Source organism: Diospyros lotus, chromosome 9 (genome assembly GCF_014633365.1).
Source record: "Diospyros lotus cultivar Yz01 chromosome 9, ASM1463336v1, whole genome shotgun sequence".
In the NCBI taxonomy this organism is placed as follows: domain Eukaryota; kingdom Viridiplantae; phylum Streptophyta; class Magnoliopsida; order Ericales; family Ebenaceae; genus Diospyros; species Diospyros lotus.
Genome location: NC_068346.1, coordinates 28,328,982 through 28,349,635, shown reverse-complemented (window position 1 = coordinate 28,349,635; position 20,654 = coordinate 28,328,982). Strand labels below are relative to the sequence as shown.

Sequence of the window (20,654 nt, the reverse complement as noted above, 5' to 3'; positions counted from 1 at the left end):
GTACCGCTTCTAACTCTTCCACTGGTTGGGGCTTGCGAGCAATCTCTTCTTCCAAGGATTTGTGTATAGCTTTCTCAGCAATAGACAAAGTCTCTTCTGTCCTTTTTCCTTTTGTAGATGACACATAACAGGACCTCGCCTTCCTCTGATCTCCCCGAACTTGCCCCACTCCTGAGAGCGTGGGGAACTTCATTAATAGGTAGCAAGAGGACACTACAGCTCTCATATCGTTGAGGAGCGGTCGTCCTAAAATCATGTTATATGCTGCTGAAGGGGCTTTGACCACCATAAAATTTGCCTATCGGGTCACACTTTGAGGGTCGACACCTAACGTGACTGGCAATTGAACAGATCCCGCCACTGGGACAGCTTCCCCAGTGAAGCTATACAAGGGAGATGACACTCTTTTCAATCGGTCAGGGGACATACGCATTTGCTCGAAACAATTCCAATAGATCAGATTAACAGAGCTGCCGCTATCCACCAAGATTCTACTAACAGGGTGTTTGGCGACAATTGCAGAAATTACCATTGGGTCATCATGCGGGAGTATTATATCTCCCCTATCAGTGGGGGTGAATGTGATGGGCTCCTCGTCTTCTCTTGTCTCCATCACTGAATTGACCTGGTAGGCTTGACGAGCGTAGGCTTTTCGAGAAGAAGAAGTATCCCCAGCTAGAGTCTCGCCCCCAGAGATGACATGAATGGCTTGATGTGTCGGCTCATTGTCGGGGAGGGGTATAATTCTGTCTTCATTCTGCTGCAAATTTCGTCTATCTTGACCCTCGGGTCTTTCCTCCATTCTCTGCCGATCTCGGTCGTTTCTTCCTTCAGTCCTTACATACCTTTGCAAGTGCCCTTCCCGAATGAGCGCTTCGATCTGGTTTTTTAACTCCCTACACTGGTCAGTGGAGTGCCCTCGAATCCGGTGGTATCTGCAGTATTCTTCTTGATTTCTCCCCATGGGACGGTCTGGCTTTTTCGAAAGCTGGAGAAGGCCCGACCCCTCTACTGCTGCCAGTATAGTTGACCGGGGTTGATTGAGCCTAGTGTAATGATGGAATTGTGGTCCAACCGTATCTGACCTCTTGGTTCGTTCTTTTCGTTGATTCGATCCTTCTTCATTATCTCGCTCTTTTCTTTTCCTTTCTCCATCTTCATTTCCCCCTATCGTTCTCATCATTTCTGTGTGGAGTATGTACTTATTGGCTCTGACGAACAAGTCTGCTAAAGACTTCGGCGGGTCTAGAGACAATGATTCTTGCAAGGGGGGTAGTCGTGTTCCTTGAAACATAGCGGACACAGCCATTTCTACAGGCAAATTGCAAATCTCAAGCGTGGCATTCCGAAACCTGTCCACGTAGTGACGTAGGGTTTCCTTATGCCCTTGCCGAATACTAAGAAGGTATGTGGCATCTTTCTTCCTTTGACTATTGATAATGAATGCCTTTATGAACTCTGTTTTTAACTGCCTGAATGAAGAAATGGATGTTTCGGGTAAACCATTAAACCAGGCCCGAGCGTGCCCAGTTAAGGTTAAGGGGAGTGCCCTACACATTATCTCATCGTCCCATCCATGAAGCATCATTAGAGATTCATAATTTTGCACGTGATCATAGGGATCGTCTTTGCCTGAATAAGGGTTTATCTAAGGCATTTTGAACTTTCTCGGCAAAGGCTTCTCCATTACTTCTGCCACGAATGGTAGCTTTCCTCGGGATTGTTCCTCGGGAGCAAGTAATAACTTATTCTGTTGTAGTACCCGCTCTATCATTTTTTTCATGTCGGCTGTCTCTCGTGCACTAAATGCGGTAGGGTTGTCATCAAGTCCATCTCTCTGTCTAGAATCCCGATCTTTTTCCATAGGGGTGCTGGCTACCGTTTCAGAGTATCTTCCTCTCTGTGGGCTTCGCCTTTCAGTCTTTCGATGATCAGTTGCTCCTCGTTTTTCTCGTTGTTGAGAGATTTGGCTATGAGCTCCTCTAAAAGGGGATCTTGGTGGATCGTTTCGAGTATGGACATGTTGAGCGTGGTTTTCCGGGCTCACTTCTCTGTAGGAGCCATCCCCCGGTACCTCCTGACGTGCTCTGTGGGAGGGAACTGTCTCTGGCATAAACTTTCTTAATATCTCTGGGATTGTCCCGTGAGGAACCAAACTTTGCAAGATGCCCGCCATTTCTCGAAGGGCTTGCATTCCTTCAGAATGTTGCTGTCGTAGAGCCTCATACTCCACCCAAGGAACGACGGGTGGGACTTGTATCCCTGGGTAGGGTCCTGAGAGAACATGCGGGGTAGTAAGGGGCGGCACTTGAAGTTGTACCCCCAATGGATGAGAGGGCTCTGGAAGAGGTTGCTGCTGGTGAGTGAGGGATGGCTGGCCCCCATGGGTGAGGGGCGGATGGCCCCCATGGGTGAGGGGTAGTTGGCCCTCATGAGCAGATGGATGTTGTTCTTCCGCTCGAGCGAGGGTCTCTCGTCGAGGTGATTCGGCACCCCGGGAAAGGGTCTGACGATTACTTCGAGTTTGAGCCATAGTGAGGAAATAGTTCTGTAGCTTTTTGTTTGCGTTTCCCACAGACGGCGCCAATTGTTGTTACACGATTACAACAATAAATTTATAAAATGGGAAACCACCGATGGATGACCCTCGTATGGCGTATCTGAGCGATGAATGAGTCTCGTAGGGCGTTTCCGAGCGATGGATGAGTCTCCGAAGGTGTTTCCGAGCGATGGATGAGTCTCGTAGGGCGTTTCCGAGCGATGGATGAGTCTCCGGAGGTGTTTCCGAGCGATGGATGACCTATTAGAGAATAAATCAGTTAGGAGCGCGGGCGAAAGTCCCCGCGCGGACCCTCCGATGCACGGCTGCGGGCGCACAGCCGCGCGCGCGCCCCTGCACAAAGGCGGCCGCGCGCATTTGCGCGCGGTCCTCCCCCGAGAGAGGGTCACTCGGGGGTGAGGTACCCCCGAGTGCCCCCGCCCGGGGGCGCCCAGCTGCGCGGGCGCAGCTGGGCGTGCGCACGGCTGCGCGCGCGCATTTGCGCGCGGTCCTCCCCCCCGAGAGAGGGTCACTCAGGGGTGAGGTACCCCCGAGTGCACCCCCCCTGTGCACAGGCGGCCCCGGGCGCCCTTGCCGGCAGGCGGCCGCGCACACCCTGCTCACGGCCGCCCGCGCACGCAGCCGCCCGTGGGCGCAGCCGCTCACACGCACATCCTCCCGCGCGCGCCCTCGCGCGCGCCCCCCTTTCTCACCCGGTCCCGTGCACTTGCGCGCACGACCCCTCGTGCTCTCATTGCCTGCACTCGTGCAAACCCCCGGGTGAGGGTCACCCAAGGCGCCGCACTGACATCCACGTGCCACGTGCCCCCTATCCTTGCGCCACCGCCTCCAAGAAACTCGGCCTAAGGCTATTCCCGCGAGACTTGGTCAAAACCTCTCCGAGATTCTTGCCACAAAACTCGGAACACGCGACACATGGATGCCCCTCTTGTTGCTATAAATAGAAGGTCACTTTCCCTCATTCGGTATGCAATCTCTGACTCTCGCATTTACTCTTTTACTTTCGAATACTCAATTTCTACGGTGATCTAACTTAGGCATCGGAGGGTCCGCGCAGGGACTTTCGCCCGCGCTCCTAACCGATTTATTCTCTAATAGGTCATCCATCGCTCGGAAACACCTCTGGAGACTCATCCATCACTCGGAAACGCCCTACGAGACTCATCCATCGCTCGGAAACACCTCCCGAGACTCATCCATCGCTCGGAAACGCCCTACGAGACTCACTCATCGCTCAGATACGCCATACGAGGGTCATCCATCGGTGGTTTCCCATTTTATAAATTTATTGTTATAATCGTGTAACAACAATTATATTATTTTATTAGATTACAAACATTTACAATAGTTTTCACGGTCATTGCATTCCCAGATTTTACTGTTCATCTCGGCAAGCTGTTAGTGGAAAACTAGGATTGAACCAATACAATGTTTTGACAGTGTTAGATTCTTGTTTATGCCTGTTTATCTAGTGGTTAATTGACAATTTGCACCTTAATCTGGTTTAGATGGCTGATGCCTTCAGTTTTGTTCACCAAATGAATCTACTTCACCATGTGAACGGCATGTTTTATTGTTTCATGAGAGTTATCAGAGGATTGTTTTGTACGATTTACTCTTATGTTATGTTGTGAAGAGACTATTTTTATAATTTTAATTTATAGCTTTTTTATAAGGTGATTTCAATCTAATGGAACCAAAGTTTATGTACTTAATGAGCTTGGAATGTAACAAACCAATTAATTAATGGTGTGTGACTTGAAATATAGAATCTGTTTGCATATGAGGTGAGAAGCTAGAAAGGTTTTTTTTTTTTTTTTTTTCCTACTTTGAAGTGTAAATACAAATTTGACGCTTTTGTTATTAAGTAATAATAAAAGCATCAAATAAAATTATTTTTAGATCAAATATATCTAATTAAAATAAACATTTTATTTATATACTTTTTCTCTTCCCCTTTCCATCATCCCTTCTTTTCTAATTCTCTATTGTTTCTAAACATTAAGTGGTGGTCAGCAGCAGCATGCGTGGGGTGATCCCTAATGATGCATATAGGGTTTAATCAATCAATCAAACCCAAACAATAGTTGGAGTTCTCCAGACCAACCCCCCCCCCTAGACATGGCCACGGTTCATGAACCGCCGGTTCCGGTTCATGAACCGCCAGTTCTGGTTCAAGAAATCTTTGAACCTGAACCGAACCGCCCAAGGGCGGTTTGGGACGGTTCGGTTCCGGTTCCGGTTCGTGCCGGTTCGGTCAACTGTTTGGACCGGTTAGGTCAACGGTTTGAGCCGGTTCGGTCAACGGTTTCGGTTCCGGTTCAAACCGAATTTTTTTAATTTTTTTTAAATATTGTTGTATTCAATTTTGGTCCTTGTTCCGTTGTTCGGTTCGGTTTGGTTTCGATTTTTAATTGTTAAATGTAATTGTAAATATAAATATTCTCAATCATATTTTTAATAAAAAAACACTACTAAAAATTGAAGAAATATAAGTAATAATTTCATTAAAAATAATTAAAACAACTAAACAAGTATGTAATACAAGTAATTAATTTTTACAAATGTGAAAAATAAAAAATAAAAAATAGAATTAGACTTAATTTCATTAAAAAATAATTACAACAAAAATGTAATACAAGAAATTAATTTTTACAAATGTGAAAAAAAATAAAATATGGACTTGGATGAGTTGGATCCTACGCATCTTCATTGGAGTCGGAAGTCGCCGTTGTTGAACCATCATTAACCCATTCGTCAGATGATGATGAATGGATAAGTTCTTCTTGACGTCGCATGTTAGCTCTTTCCCAATCATCGAGGCAAACTTGAGCTTCCAATGATTCTGGAGCCAATCTTGATCTTCTTTCGTCCAAAATGTTGCCTCCACTACTGAATGTTTGTTCAACGGCTACAGTTGAAGCTGGAACTGCAAGAAGTTGACTTGCAATAATTGCAAGAGTTGGAAATGTCTCCTTGTGCCTTTTCCACCACTCTAAAATTTCAAAATTTAAACCTGTATCATCATCAAACTCAAAAACTGTGGTTAGATAAGTTTCGAGCTCTGAATGTGAGCTCGATCTAGGTTTTTTCCTCCTTTGATCTAAAAATTTATGACCCCATTTCATTGGTTGGGAGGAAGAGGAATGCGAAGCCATGGATGGAAATGATTCTTCACTACTAGGAGCAATAACATATGCTTCATATAATTGATTGCATAAAGTTCTAACCTTAGAAATTATAATATTCACATCAATTTCTTCATTATTTTCTAATCCTAACAACGAATAATAGTAAGACAAACACTCAATTAAACCATCAAATTTACACCTAGGATCAAATACCATAGTAACAAGATAAATTTCAGGAATAAATTATAATAACGTAACCATTTTTCTCTCATTTCTAAAACAGCATGACAAATTTCTTCAACATTAATTCCTTCTATTAATACACCGACCACATTCATTGCTTCTATTAAAAATTGATGTGAAGTTGGTTTATAAACACTACTAAGTGTATGAGTAGCATCATTAAAAATTCGTAAAATATTCAAAATTGAACTACAAACATTCCACATAGTTGGAAAAATAGGATATTGTGGAATATAATTTGCTGCAAAAGAACACAATAAATCTTTATATTCAAAAGATTGATTAAGTAATTTAAAAGTTGAGTTCCAACGAGTAGGGACATCTTTTGAAAAACGTTTTGGGGTTTGACCATTGGAGGTGCAAAAATGTGCCCATGCTTTTGCAGTTCGAGGGTGTACCCAAATATAAGAAATAACATTTCTAATTGGATCTAAATAAGAATTAAGTGACTTAATACCATCTTGAACACATAAATTTAAAACATGGCATGCACATCTAACATGAAAAAATCTTCCACCAAAATTTTGTTGGCAAATTCTTTTCAATTCATTAATAGAAGCAGTATTAGCCGATGCATTATCAAAAGAAATTGAAAAAATTCTATTAACTAATCTATATTCTTCTAAAATTTGTTGAATTAATCTACAAATATTTTCAGCATTATGACTTTCATCAAAACATCGATACGCAAGAATTCTTTTTTGTAAAACATAATTTTCATCAACCCAATGACAAGTAATACCCATATATGAATGAGTTTGCCAATGATCACTCCAAATATCACTACAAATAGAAACATTAATATTATTGTTTTGAAAATATGTTATCAATTCAATTTTTGAGTTTTTAAACAATTTTAACAAATTCCTTTTCAAAGTATTTCTAGGAATTGATTTAAAACTAGGATTAACAAAGTTTTGACAAAATCGAGTAAAACCTAATTTTTCACCAAAACTAAAAGATAAATGATCAATTACTACCATTTCAGCTAAACCAGACCTACAATTAGCTTCATTATAATGAAATAATTGAGGAGAGTTTGAAGAGGTAGCAAACCCGGATATTTGTGTTTGATCGCGGCTCAATCCAACCTTGAGCGGGTGCTTTGTTTGCAAATGTCGGGCGAAAGTACCATATCCACCTCCTTGCTTGAATTTGTATACCTGATTACAATAATTACAAGATACATCAAATTTACCATCTCCTTTTGGTGTTTTCTTGAAATGAATATTAAAAATATCAGAAGTAGAAATTTTTCCACCTCCCTTTTGTTGAGTTTCACTCTCTTGTGTTTGAAAATTTTGAGTTTCAAACTCAACATTTTCAACATTTTCAAAATTTCTACCTTCACTTGCCATTTTTTTGAAAAAAGTATGATAATAAAAAAATATAATAATGATAAAATAATATAGTAACAAGTAATAAATAATTAACAATATAATTGAATAAATTGATAAATAACAAAATGAGAAGATTGAAGAAATTGAAATTGAAATATTAAATGAGAGACAAAATTGAGAGAATAATAGCTTGAGACTTGAGAGAGAGAAAGTGTGAAAAATGAGTGGGGGGGGGAGGGGTATATATAGATAGGAATTATAAAATTAAAAAAAAAATTAATAAAATTGGCTTGGGGGCTGGCAACCAACGGTCCAATTTTGGACCGTTGGGGGAGGGGGGGCACGGGGGGGGGGGGGGGGGTGTGGACCGTTGGGGGAAGGGGGGGCACGGGGGGGGGGGTTTCCGGTTCCGCGGAATCGGAACCGGCGATTCCGGTTCCCCGGAACCTTGAACTGGAACCGAACCGAATTTCGCCGGTTCAGTCCGGTTCCGGTTCGGCTGGTTCCGGGTCCGGTTCCGGCCGGTCCGGTTCCGGTTCGAACCGCCGGTCCGGTTCAATTTTGGCCATGTCTACCCCCCCCCCCCGAATGACTGTTAAGGTAAGATTGGCACAACAAAGAAAAAAAAAAAAAAAAGAGAGGGAAGGGGAGAGAATTGAGATAGTCGGGTTGAACTTAATAATGATTGGCATGAAATCAAGTCACGTTTAAATTGAAATCATATCATTGAGCTTTTTACATTTTTGTGTGGGTCGGTTACACAAAGTAAGGTCAAAATCTCAAGCTTTGTCAGAAACCCAGAGAAACTGCAGTGTGCCGAAGCACAAGGCCTTTGGATGTGGCCACTTCCATAACATGAAACCTAGAGTTTCAGTTTCAGTTGAATCCCCCAAATCCAAAGGAGACAAAATAATGATGTTTCAGTTTTAGGGAAATTTTAGTGTAGAGATTTAGTTTTAGATTTATTATTTGTATTTGTAAATAAAATAAAAAATAAATTATTTTAAATTTTAAAAATTAAAATGACATAATTTTATAATTTAAGTATAAAATCATAAATACATGAACACCCAAACATATCTAATATTTATAATTATGTGTGGGTAAGTTTATAAATAATTATACACACATGCTAAACATTTATTAATATATGTGGATAATATAATATAAAAAAGTGTTACATCAACTAATACATGGATACCCACACAAATATAACATTTGTAATTATGTGTGGGTAAGCTTATAAATAATTACCCACATGCGTAACATTTTTTAATATGTGTGGGTAATATAATCCAAAATAAATGCCACGTCGACTAAAATTTCATTGGGAAATTATCCCACCAACCCTGAAACTGGAGAGAATTTTTCAACCAAAATAAGTGTGGGTATATCAATTTACCCACACATAATAAATGTGGATAATGTAACAAATTTGTCTAATTTAATCACCCATACATATTATCATTATGTGTGGGTAAATACCCACAGATAATATGTGTGGGTAAGTTTAAAAATAATTAATCACACATACCTAACAGTTATTAATATGTGTGGGCAATATAATCTAAAAAAACAGCCACATCAGCTAATACGTGAATACCCACATATATATAACATTTGTACTTATGTGTGGGTAAATTGTTAAATAATTACCCACACATGCATAACATTTATTAATATGTGGGTAATATAATCCAAAATAAATGCCATATCAAATAAAATTTTATCGAGAATTATCCCACCAACCTCCGAGAGTGGAGAAAATTTTTTTCGCCAAAATAAGTGTGGGTATATTAATTTACCCACACATAATAAATGTGGATAATGTAACGAGTTTGTCTAATTTAATCACCCACACATATTAACATTATGTGTGGGTAAATACCCACATATAATATGTGTGGGTAAATCTTCCAAATTCTTGTAGTGAATCTAGAAGAATTAGTCCATAACAAGGAGGACTCATCCGACTCCTCAACTCATTAGTCTTCTAGATGAATTAAATGTATTTTGGATTGAATGTATTTGGTTGGTATGTCTTTGTTTTTGAAACTACATGTAATGGATGTTTTGGTAATGAATTCCTATTGGTTTTCATTTGGTATCTCGATTGTTCTCATGGTTGTTATATTGTCTTTTCAAGGGGGAGAAAAACATAAACATTGTTTTCTATATTGGTAATCATATTTTTTGCTTATGATAAAAAAGGGGAGAAAATTGAGAAAAACGTATGCTATCTAATCTTCAAATTGGTATCAAGTTTTTGTGTAGTTATCAATTAGTATCGAACCAACTATTTTTTAGTGAATCTATCAACTCTTGAAGCACTAACTGTTGGTAACAACAAATATTTTTGTTGTGATATCTCAAGCAAAGCCAAAAGAGGACATGGCGCACCTAAGGTTTGTTTTTTATCTCCCGTACAAGTTTAAGGGGGAGTTATAAGGTTTTTCAAAACTCGTATTCAATTTCTTTCAAAGGTTTTTATCACTATCAAAAAAAAGGGGAAGAATTGTTGTATCATATTTTTTAATATATGAGAAAATGTGTTTGATGAAAAACCTATCTTAGAATGAAAAATCTTTTAGGTGAATCACATATTTTGAAATAAGCTTTTCATATTTTGAAACATGCATTAATAGTGTTTGGTGCGAATGTTCAAATGTTTGAAAAAATTCAAAGTTCATGCATCATGTTTCGAAACATAGTTTCTATATTTCGAAACATCATTCTGTCATGTTTCTATATTTGTTTCGAAATACTTTTTGAAAAGGTTTCTATGTTTGATAAATCTATATGTTATATTTCGAAACCTATTTGAGATTTAAGCATATGTTTCAAAACCTATATGATATATTTTGAAACCTCTGACAATTCTGTCAACAGAGTATTTCAAATCTAAGTTGCATATGTTTTGAAATAAGTTTTTAAAGTATGTTTCGAAACATCTAATCTGTCAACAGAATATTTAAAAACCCGAGATACGTTTTCTTTTCATTCTCTTTATATTCAAAAGTTTTTCAAAAAGCTTACTTTTTATTTTTTCTCCATAACTTCAATTTTAAATTATGTAAGTGGAGAAAAAAACAAAATCATAGTAAGCATAAAGCATTGTCTCCTACTCATTTTGTCTCTAAGTGCATAACCAGCTATAAAGGTTGGATGTTTCGAAACTTGTGATGTATGTTTTGAAACCTTAAAGTAAAATTGTGTTATTTCAAAACCAATAAGTTGTGTTTCGAAATCTACTTTATTATCTTGTCTCTAACGGTTATAATTAACCAAATTTCTATCTCTTATTATATATAGCAGTTCTTTGAAGACAATGACAACTACTTACAAGCATATACATGAGAACGTACATACAAGAGACGCAAGATACATACTCAAGCACTTGTGAACGAAATCTTTTTAATAAGCTCTCAAAGAAGATCCATACATACAATCCTTGATGTGCATTGTGGTTAAAAAGGAGAAGCAAGCTGAAATCCAAAGTCTCTTCCTCCTAGCTCTCCTCAACTCAAACCAAGAGATTTGTACAACCATTTGGTAAGACATTCTATTGCATTAAATTTGTTGGGCTGTAAAAGATAAGTTTTATTTATCTTATTATTGGTTGTAAGTTTGAGTTTAGCATTAAAACTCATTGTGGTGTAAGGTTTGAATTGAGTCAAAAAAAACTCATCGTGTACAAGGTTTTAGGGTGAACTGTGGTAAAACCCTTGTTGTGGTTGATTACTAGTGAAAGTGATTGTGTTTGAAAATCCTTTAAGTAGGTAAGCTTGAAAGTAGTGGATTAGGCAGGGTGTCGAACCACTATAAATCTCGTATACACTTGCTTTACTATTTTACTTGCCTATTCTCATTGTTCATGCTTTCAAAATAATCTTTTTCAAAAGTTAAAAGTTTTGAAATAAGTAAAATAGAGAGGAAGGTTTCAAAACATATCATAATAGGTTTCAAAACATACTTAACAGAAAGTTTGATTTCGAAACATACTCATTCATATTTCGAAACATACTAAACAAAAAGGTTGATTTCGAAACAAACTCCTTGATATTTCAAAACATAGTGTTCTGCAAACAATAGGTCTTTAAACTATCAAAGAATTTACCCTAATCTCAATTCAACCCCCTCTTGGGATATATTTGCCATCATTTGGAACTAACAAATACCTCGGGTCTTAGATGTCTAGGAAATAAGGCATGAGGTTGATGAGCGTCTCGAGGCAAGGATAATGACATTGAAAGTAATTGGATTAGGAATATTTTTCAAAATAATTTATGTATAAGTCCGAATTGTTGACGGTACCGAATGGTCATAAGGGACATCTGGGAAGTCAATGGGACTCTGAGGGTGGTCTGATTTTATGTGTGAGTCAACCCTGATGTATTTTTGGGTGGAATAAAGGTCATGTGCAGGCGTAAGGACGAAATCGATCTTTCTGAGTAAATGTCGATTATTAATTTCTGAAGATATCAAGATTTTGTAACTTGAGGGTAATTAAATTAAGGCCTTGGAGGGTCCAAGTGCAATTAAAAAAAATTTCAAGTGGAATTGATGAGAAATTGTGGGATTAATGTGTGTGTGTATACATATGCATGTGAAACTTGGGTGCCAAGTGTGCTACAATGGGTGTAAAATTAAAATTGAAATTTTGTTTTTCCATTTGCAGAGCTTGGTCGAGAGAAGAGTGAAGTAGAGAGAGCATTTGCGAGAGAGAGGGGAGATGTCGTCGCTGGTGGCCGGTCGGTTGCAGCTATAGCGGTTTTGACAGCCTAAAGAAGCAAAAGTGGCAGTGTTGGAAGCCGCGGGGGTCGACGATGGAAGCCTGATAGAACAGCATCAGAGGCGGCCATGGCTGTGTTGTGCGGCGTTGTGAGGGGCAACCGATGGTGTGGTCATAGCTAGCTGAGGCTGCAACGGTAGCTGAAAGCAACGACAACGGCTATGGTGGTTGGTTGTGTGTAGGGGAGGCCAGGCCATGGCTACTCGTGGTTGAGGTGGCCGGAGGCGATGGTTACGGAGCTGTCGGCGGCAGCTGTTGGTGGCTGGCAGGGGCTAGGCAGCAGTGGCTAGCGGTGTGGCTGCACACAGGTAGCCGTGCGTCATGAGGAAGAAAAAGATAGGAGAAAAAAGAAAAAAAAAAGAAATAAAGAAAAAGGGAAAATTTTGGAAAAAGAGGAAAAATAGAGAAAAAAAGTAGGAAAAAATGTCAAAAAAAGAATTGGAGAAAATTCTAAAAATTAATTTGGGACTTGAGGAGCGTGCTAAAGGCTTGGAAATGCGGTTTGGGCCAAGGTGGCAGCCAAAGAGGCAACGTCGATGTGGGTGTTTTGCCAGATTTCTCCTCCAGATTGGTTAAGGTAAATGAATAAATTCTTTTCGAGTTATTTACATTATGTTAGATAATGTAGAATAAGTGTTGGTTGGATTATGCTCTCAGTTGTGGTTGTTTGAAAATTGTTGATGGGTGAATTTTTGCGGTGTATGGCAAAAGCATAGGCCTAGTTTAATTTCTGATGGAGTTGGATTTTTTTGTGATGGCATCTAGGTTTTATCGAGGAGGCAGTGATCCTAGAAGAGTTCATATTTCAGCCTAACGTTCTTACTCTTGGCAGAAGAGGTTTCAAGTTAAGTAAGGGACGACCCCAAGGATGACAACCTTGCAAATATTTGATAAAATTGATAAACATATGTTGTGTGCAGTTGCGTATTGTGTATGTTCTATAAGTGGTCTAGTGGAGTCCTCTGGTCATGTGAGAGACTAGATGCATGCTAAGGGTAATATGGGAGGTTAATGCCTCGAACAAGTGGGTTCGAAGAGCAGTGATGCCTCGTCATTCATGCATATTAACTTGTCATTGCATCTCATATATTATCTTATTTACATTCATTTTCACCCTTACTGAGTTATTATGACTCATGAGGTTTTATCTCATGTTGTAGATGTTGCAAGTTCAGATGTAAGCAGGGGCGATGTTGGGAGGATGAAGTGGCAACAAGTGTTGTTGCCTAATTTTTTTTTTATGTTGTTTTTATTCTTATATATAACTTATGTATATTGAATGTATATGTTGCTGGGTGCTAGAGGGTATCTAGTTGGTTGTAATCAGCATAATGTAATGATGCTTATAAATGTCATGTTGTAAGTGGATTTTGTTTGGTGGAGCTAAGTTTTAGGTTTGTGTAAGAATCGAAGATAAATTTCTCATAAATCCCTAATACTCAGCAGATTTGTAATATGTTATTTTGTGCCTAGGCCACCTTTGGCTTGTTGTGAGAGGAGCTGAAGAAAGGTGAAGCTCACTCGGGTTTTAGGTTCCATTCCATTGTAATTTCTTTAATTGTTTTGGAATCGATTCCTCGAGTGGAGCGAAGAGAAAGATGAACCTTAGTCCCCACCTTGGTTATTTCTTTTTGAAACGTAGTCCATCTCTTCAATTATTGGCTTGTTGTGTGAGTAATCCGGTCGATTATTCACTTATAGCACCCGTATGTGGGAGCAGGTCGTCACACCTAGACAGTGGGTCGAGCCTCTAGTCACTAGTCTTCTCTGGCAACTCCTTGCTCTTCATTTTTGCCTAGCATTGTAGACTGTTTGTCGACGTTCCCCTACATACAAATTCAATTGTTGTAGTCTGGCAAGACCATGTGGAATGTGTAAGAACAATCTATGGCTCATTATCCAAAAATTAAAGTGCAAAAGTGTGAGAACAGTCCAAAATCAAAATGCGAAAGTGTGAGAGCGGTTTAGAAATTGAAAACACAAGAATTGTCAGAATGATAGAGGGAAATTCTAGCATCATAAGTGTAAGATGCATGAGATCAAATTAAAAATCGAAGTGCAAAAGCATAAAGATGATCTAGGATAACCCAAAATTAAAAGTAATAAATGCGTAAGAATAACCTAAAATAAAAAGCACAAAATGCATCAGACCAGATTAAAATAAAAAATGAAAAAGTGCAAGAATGATCAGGGTACATCATCAACAAAGAATTGGGGAGCAAGCATAATACCCGTCCACCATACATAAAGGACTAGGGAGCAAGGATGATACCCCTCTTCTAAGTGAAAGCGAAGTCTCAGTGGTAAAAGTTTTGAACAATTTTCTATTTTGAAGCTAAACTACAAGATTTTATGGGAAATACTAACATGTTATATAGAGAAGCCATCACAAGCCTAGAATTAGAAGAGCATGAGGCATGAAAATGGCATAGAAAGCCGAAACACAAGAGCACAAGAATGATCTAAGAAAACCTGGCATCAAAAGTGAGAAAATGCATGAACATGATCTGGGACCATTGTCTAAGACAATAGAAAGTCAGGAAAACAAATGGGTTACAAAAAAACAAAGACCCTCCGAAAGTACAAAGTTTGAGAATCGTTCAACATAGCGAAGTCACCCCAAATGATTAGGGAGCAAAGCCTGACTCAAAGGGAAGGACACAAGAAGAAATGAGATAGAACATTATCTTGCGACGTCTGAATCAAAAACCCAAAAGTTTATTTAGCTGGGCAAGAAATTCCACATATGAGATTATCGAATCAACATTATCTATTAAAAAGCAATCAAGGTCAAGTTGACATCAACTCAATACTTGAATTCGTTAATCATATCAGGGTTACCTCAATCACTTAAGCAGAAAAGGAATAAAAAGCCCCTGCAATAGAGAGGGATTGTATTAAGGAAAAACCTTCGAGAAAAATCCCCAAGAGTGAGGATAAATTATTATGATTAATAAAGAAAAAAGCCTAATTATGGTAAAAAGGGTTCTTGGTACATTGGGTAAGCCCATCACGAGGTAAGATCAAAGCAAATCGAGATAGACTAAATGGCTGAGGTGACAATTCTAGCCGAGTGAGGGTCACCTGGACAGTTAGCTAGTTGAGTAAGGGTCACTCAACAATAGCCAACTGTGCATGGGTCGCATGGTTGCATGCTCCATGAGAGGCCCTGTACGCGCATGGCTGTGTGTGCCACCAAAAGACCCTTACCTGTGCATGGCCAAGAGACCTCCACCTATGCACAACCGTGCAAACTAAGAGACCCCCACCCTTCCATTGTCGATAGATCTTCACCCTTGAACGGCCAAGAGCCTCGCCCCATACGACAACCATGCAAGAAAACCCCCATTCACATGAGAGCCATGTGCCATCTAAGAGCTACAACCAAGTGCGCAGGTGTTTGAATCGATCAAGCTGGCCTCTGAAAAGCCCACTAAAAATTGTGGGTCTCTTGCCACTTGTCAGTCTCCTTTCTCTCTTATAAATAGGAGATCCATTCTCCTTGTTTAGGTATGCTTACTGGACCGTTGAAAATAGAATTCTATTTCAGACACGAGACTGATTAAGAATTGGAGGGTTCGCAAGTGGCTTTACTTATGCCCCCTAACTTGTTTCTTTCTCAGTGGATTAGTAGGTCACCCATCACGAGAGGGTCACCTATCATCCATCTCCCATCACAAGAGGGTCACTCGCCATCCAAGGGGTCACTCACACACCTCATCAAGATGGTCTCCCACACATAAACATTTATTGTTGTATCTTTACGACGACAAAATCTATTCCTAAATTGCCTTGTGTTTAAATTTACAACCACCCCCTATAATGTTTGCAAGAAGTTCCAACAAAGCATAAGGGTAGTTGCATATCTGGACTGCATGGCATCACAAAACTTTTTTAAGGTTGTAGTTAATTTGGTATTACCATTTATTATTTGAAGTTCAAAACTTTTTAATGGATTATTATTTGGATACCTTAGGTTGAAAGCATTTGTATTGGGGTCCAGATATGCAATTGGATTTAAATATTAAAAAATTAAAAAGAATCGCACATCCCATCCACGGCGGCCTGACCTTGCTGGGATGCCAGTGGCTATCCTCCAAGGACAAATCTTGTCAAGTTTAATTTTGCAAATTGTATTAATTATTAATTAGGTAAATTACAATCTTTCCTAGAGGTTCGATAAAATTCATAATCACACGCTCTTGCGTTTTGAAAACACCCCTTTTACCCTTTTACATTTTAATTTCATCAGTATTCTTTTAACAAAAATTAGAAAAAAAAATTCATATTATCCGTTCTTAATTATTAACAAAATATATACTATTCATACAATTTTGTATGAATTATATGATATATATGTATCTGTAAAATATTTAAATTTATTACATCATTTTTAACATAATATTTTGTATTTTTTTATGAAAATAAATTAATTATATATTGTAATAACCAAAATATATATGAATTTATCTAAATTTCTTATAATTAATATCATATTTAACTATTTCTCATAATTTTTTTTTTGTTTTGTGTATCTTTTTCTCGTTAAGAAAAAATATATTTGATCTATTTTATCTATTTTTCTTTACAAGATTAAATATTTATGTGTAAAGTTTATTTATATATATCTTTTCTTTAAAGTTATGTTTTCAAATTTATGCATATATATTATATATATATATATATATTAGAAAAGTAACTCACGTATAAACAATTAAAAAAATTACAAATAAATTTTTTTGATGATTATAGTTTACTTTTTAATTTTTGACAAAATTTTAAATAAAATAAATTGAGTTTAAATAAAAATTTAAAATTTAAATATATTAAAAGAGTTTAAAATAAATTGCATAAAATTTGAAACTTGTTAATATATTTTTTTTTATTTAATCAAAATAAGTTGTGTAAAGTTTAAATCTTGTTAATATAATTTTTTTTATTTAATCCTTTTACAAATTTTGGTTTTGTTTTTTTTCATGTGAAAAAGGAGGGCACATGTGAGATTAGTGGTAAGTTATTTTAGGGTCTATTTCCAATGTTAGCAATTTATTAATGAATATTGACGGAATTAAAATGTATGGGGTAATGGTATTTTTTTAAAACACATAAATGTGATAAAATAGTAATTTATTCTTATTAATTTATTATTTATCTTGTATTTTTATTTATTGTATTTTAATAATGTCTAACAGCCTTTAACCCAACTAGAGTGATTCTAAACTCAAAAACCAAACTAGAGTTCCCCACCTAATCTCTTTGGGTTGGGTTAACCACATTAGCCCTAACTAGCTAGGCTAACCAAGTCTTGGGTTAGGCCCATTAATAATGACAGGGGCCAGCCACATGATTCTTAGTTGGGGTTTACAGTAACTATATTGGGGCTCTAACTAAATTCAAGTATGGGCCTTCACTTATTTAATACATGGGCCTAATATTTAGAAACACATTGGGCTTGTTAAGAAGAAAATTTGGGCTCATTTTAAACATTCTCTCTTAAAACATTTTTGGGCCTCGTACTATACTAACCTACAAATGCTTAATCATCAACCTTAAGCCTAACTCTTAGTCCGCCTTACTTACCCCAATGCCAAACCTTTTATGGCCATCTCTTTGGTTAAAAAAATCAGCATTTTCGGCCCCATTTCAACCCAATTTGAGCCATACATTGTCACCAATCTCACCCTATTTTCATTACTCTTTTTAAGTACCCCTTTCCATTCTAATACATTCCAAACTATTTGACCATCTTTTAAATTAGGGATAATGATAGTGAAACGACGAAATCCAGCAGAAGACTAAGTGAATTGTCCCTTTCTTGCCTTTCTGGCTCATCAAACAATATGTTGCCTCCACTGAGGAGTCAAATAATCGGATTGAGTTGCCTTGCTGCTTTTTCTCATCAGACAACGATGGCTTCTTTTTTAGCTCAAACAACATTCATGGAAGTAAGTTTTCCTTAAGACAGCATTAGTTTTTTTATATTGTTTTGTCTCATTTATCATTGTATGATGTCATAATCAGTTCTGGTTATCTTCAAACACTGGGTGATATGCTTAGTTTGCCTTGGTATTGGCTTCGCAATGAATAGAGGAAGGTAATTCTTGGAGAAAAATAATATCTTCTTATCTGCAACAGTACGTACGTAGTATCTTCTTCAACTTTCAAAGCACTTGTATTGCTACAAAATTCAGATCAGTCGTTTCTTGGGTAGGAAAATATAGATAAGGGGGTTGCAGTCTGCAAGCTAGCCATGGGAGCTAATTTAGCAGAGCAGAGAAGACCTGATCAGAGAATGTGAGTAGAAGGCCTTATTGTCCTCCTCTGCAGCAGGGTGGGTTTGATGAAGAACGGGCTCTAAGACGGGTTGGTAGAGACTGAGAGGGGGAGAGATGAATTATATATATATTGTTTGGATTTAATGAGAGGACAACAGGTTATTTCAAGACACGAATCCAAAGTGAAAGTAGGTCTTTTTGCTTGGCAATCTCCAATGATCACAAGCACTGGAAGAAGGCTACTAGAGTCTCTAGATGTCCACGTCTCAAGTCCTACTCAGGTCTCAGAAAACCAATAAAAGAAAATATACGTTTCTGTACTTTTTTGTCTGTGTGTGTGTTTAATATGACAAGCCTCAATTGTGCTTATAGGGAAGAGTTCACACTCTAATCATAGACTAAAGAAATAAAGTTGTGCTATTTGTACAGCAGCATTCTTACATAATGCTTACAGATACGATATATCATGAGAAATTAGCGATATCTCAAGTTTAAAGTAAAGCAATTTATTGTGCTATGTTCAAAAGTGAATCTCATCCAAATAAAAGAGAGAAGAATAAGCCAAGATTGTTCTTCTTCAAGCGGCTGGGGAAGAAGGGCTCGTCATGGTGGTGGCTCAAAAGCTTTAGCCTCTGGTGGAAGAAACTCAGCTTCCAGCTTTGGTTCTTCGACAACTTCCTCTTGAAGATTGTATGTGTCTTAGAAGCCATTGCTCTGGTGGCCACTCTCTACTTCTTCTACCTTTACTGTGGCTTCCACATTTGATGATGTCTACTGACTCTTTTTTTGAGACGGAACTGATCGGAGAGGAGGGTAAATCAAGAATTTGGGTTTGGAAGGTTCTTTCTTCCTCTCTATCTCTCTCTTTCTGTGTTCTTGAAGAACTCTGTTTCTGTCTCTGGAATGTGAGACTTTGGCAAGTTGGGACAAAGCTAATTTGAGATTCATTTGGGTTTGGGTTTGGTTTTTCTAGGTTTTTTTCCCCTTTTTTTGGGGTTGTGTTTGCTCTTTATTTCATTTGATATTCTTGTATAAATATTTATTTCATTTGATTTTCTTGTATAAAACCTAACTATCAGTATTAAATTCAAACTTTTTCAAGTTCTCTCTCTGCTTCAATACAGAAATTGGTTATTCAAAGTGATTATATTTTGTTTTGTGTAGATTGGCTTGAGGAGAAGACTATGGATTTTTGGTTTGGGTTTTGTTTGATTTCCAACTGGAGAAACGAGAGAAAGATGAAGAACAAACAAGAAAATCTTTTTCATAACAAAAAATTCTTTCCAAATTTATCTCCTCTTGTATTGGATTTTCCTTCAAATTTTCTGGCATTTTCTTCACAAACTAACAAAAAAAAATCATGACTTTCTTCTCTCCAGAATCTTCTTCCACATTCATTTTCCAGAACGATGCAGACTGTAAAATAATGCAACTTAAAAATTGGAACTACTGAACAACTGAAAGAGGAAGATATATAAGTTAAATTTGGCATTCCAGATTTTGGGGGGAGAGAGAGATTTTACATAGGGGCAAAATGGATAATTTTACATAGGGATAAAATGGTCAATTTCTTTCTCTGTAAACCAATCTGTAAAAGTTATTCTGTATAAATAGCATAACTCAAAGAAATATGACTAATATCATTTACTCAAATTAAATAGTATTAATTAATATTATTTATCAAAGCTTGACTTATAATACATCGCTAAAGAATTATTTATCGATAACTAACAGATAAAAACCTACTTTAACTAGGATTTTTTACCATCTAGTTAAGATTATATAGATAATCCGAATTTAATTAGGATTAAAGAAATTAAAATAAACTAGCTAACAAATTTAAATAAATAAACTAATAAAACAATATTAATTTTTATTTTTATGCCTTAAATATTATTTTTAAAAATATTTTTTTTCTTCAATCTTCACCATTCTCCCTCAATTGAAAAAAAAAAAAAAAAAAACTCAACTCCAATGAGTTAGACTAGAAATACCTTTCCAAGAGTTCAATGTATAGAACTCAAAAATAGTACTCTGTAGTAATCCAAGTATTATTTGAATCTCGTTGATCTTTCCATTTAATAAGAAATCATTGTTAACCACCATAATAAGAAAAAGACACAATCTCATCATCAAGCACAACATCAAACACATCCTTTTGTAGTGTTATGTGTGGGATACAAGAAACCTAGTGGCTTATAAGAACACTAGTAGACAAGAGAAGAGGTTCAAATGTGCCTTAATAAAGAGTTAAATATTCCACATTGAAAATAGTGTTAATATTCATATTATTAGGTAAGTTAGTGATTAAGC

At 37.4% G+C, this 20,654-nt stretch overlaps 2 protein-coding genes across 2 annotated transcripts; both read right to left on the bottom strand.

Moving 5' to 3' along the window:
- Positions 1-298: 298 nt before the first annotated feature.
- LOC127809334 (uncharacterized) lies at positions 299-1,588 on the bottom strand. The gene has a single exon (XM_052348100.1). It carries the CDS (start codon positions 1,586-1,588, stop codon positions 299-301), a length of 1,290 nt encoding a protein of 429 aa, XP_052204060.1.
- Positions 1,589-1,648: 60 nt separating this feature from the next.
- LOC127809333 (uncharacterized) lies at positions 1,649-2,533 on the bottom strand. The gene has a single exon (XM_052348099.1). It carries the CDS (start codon positions 2,531-2,533, stop codon positions 1,649-1,651), a length of 885 nt encoding a protein of 294 aa, XP_052204059.1.
- Positions 2,534-20,654: the final 18,121 nt, after the last annotated feature.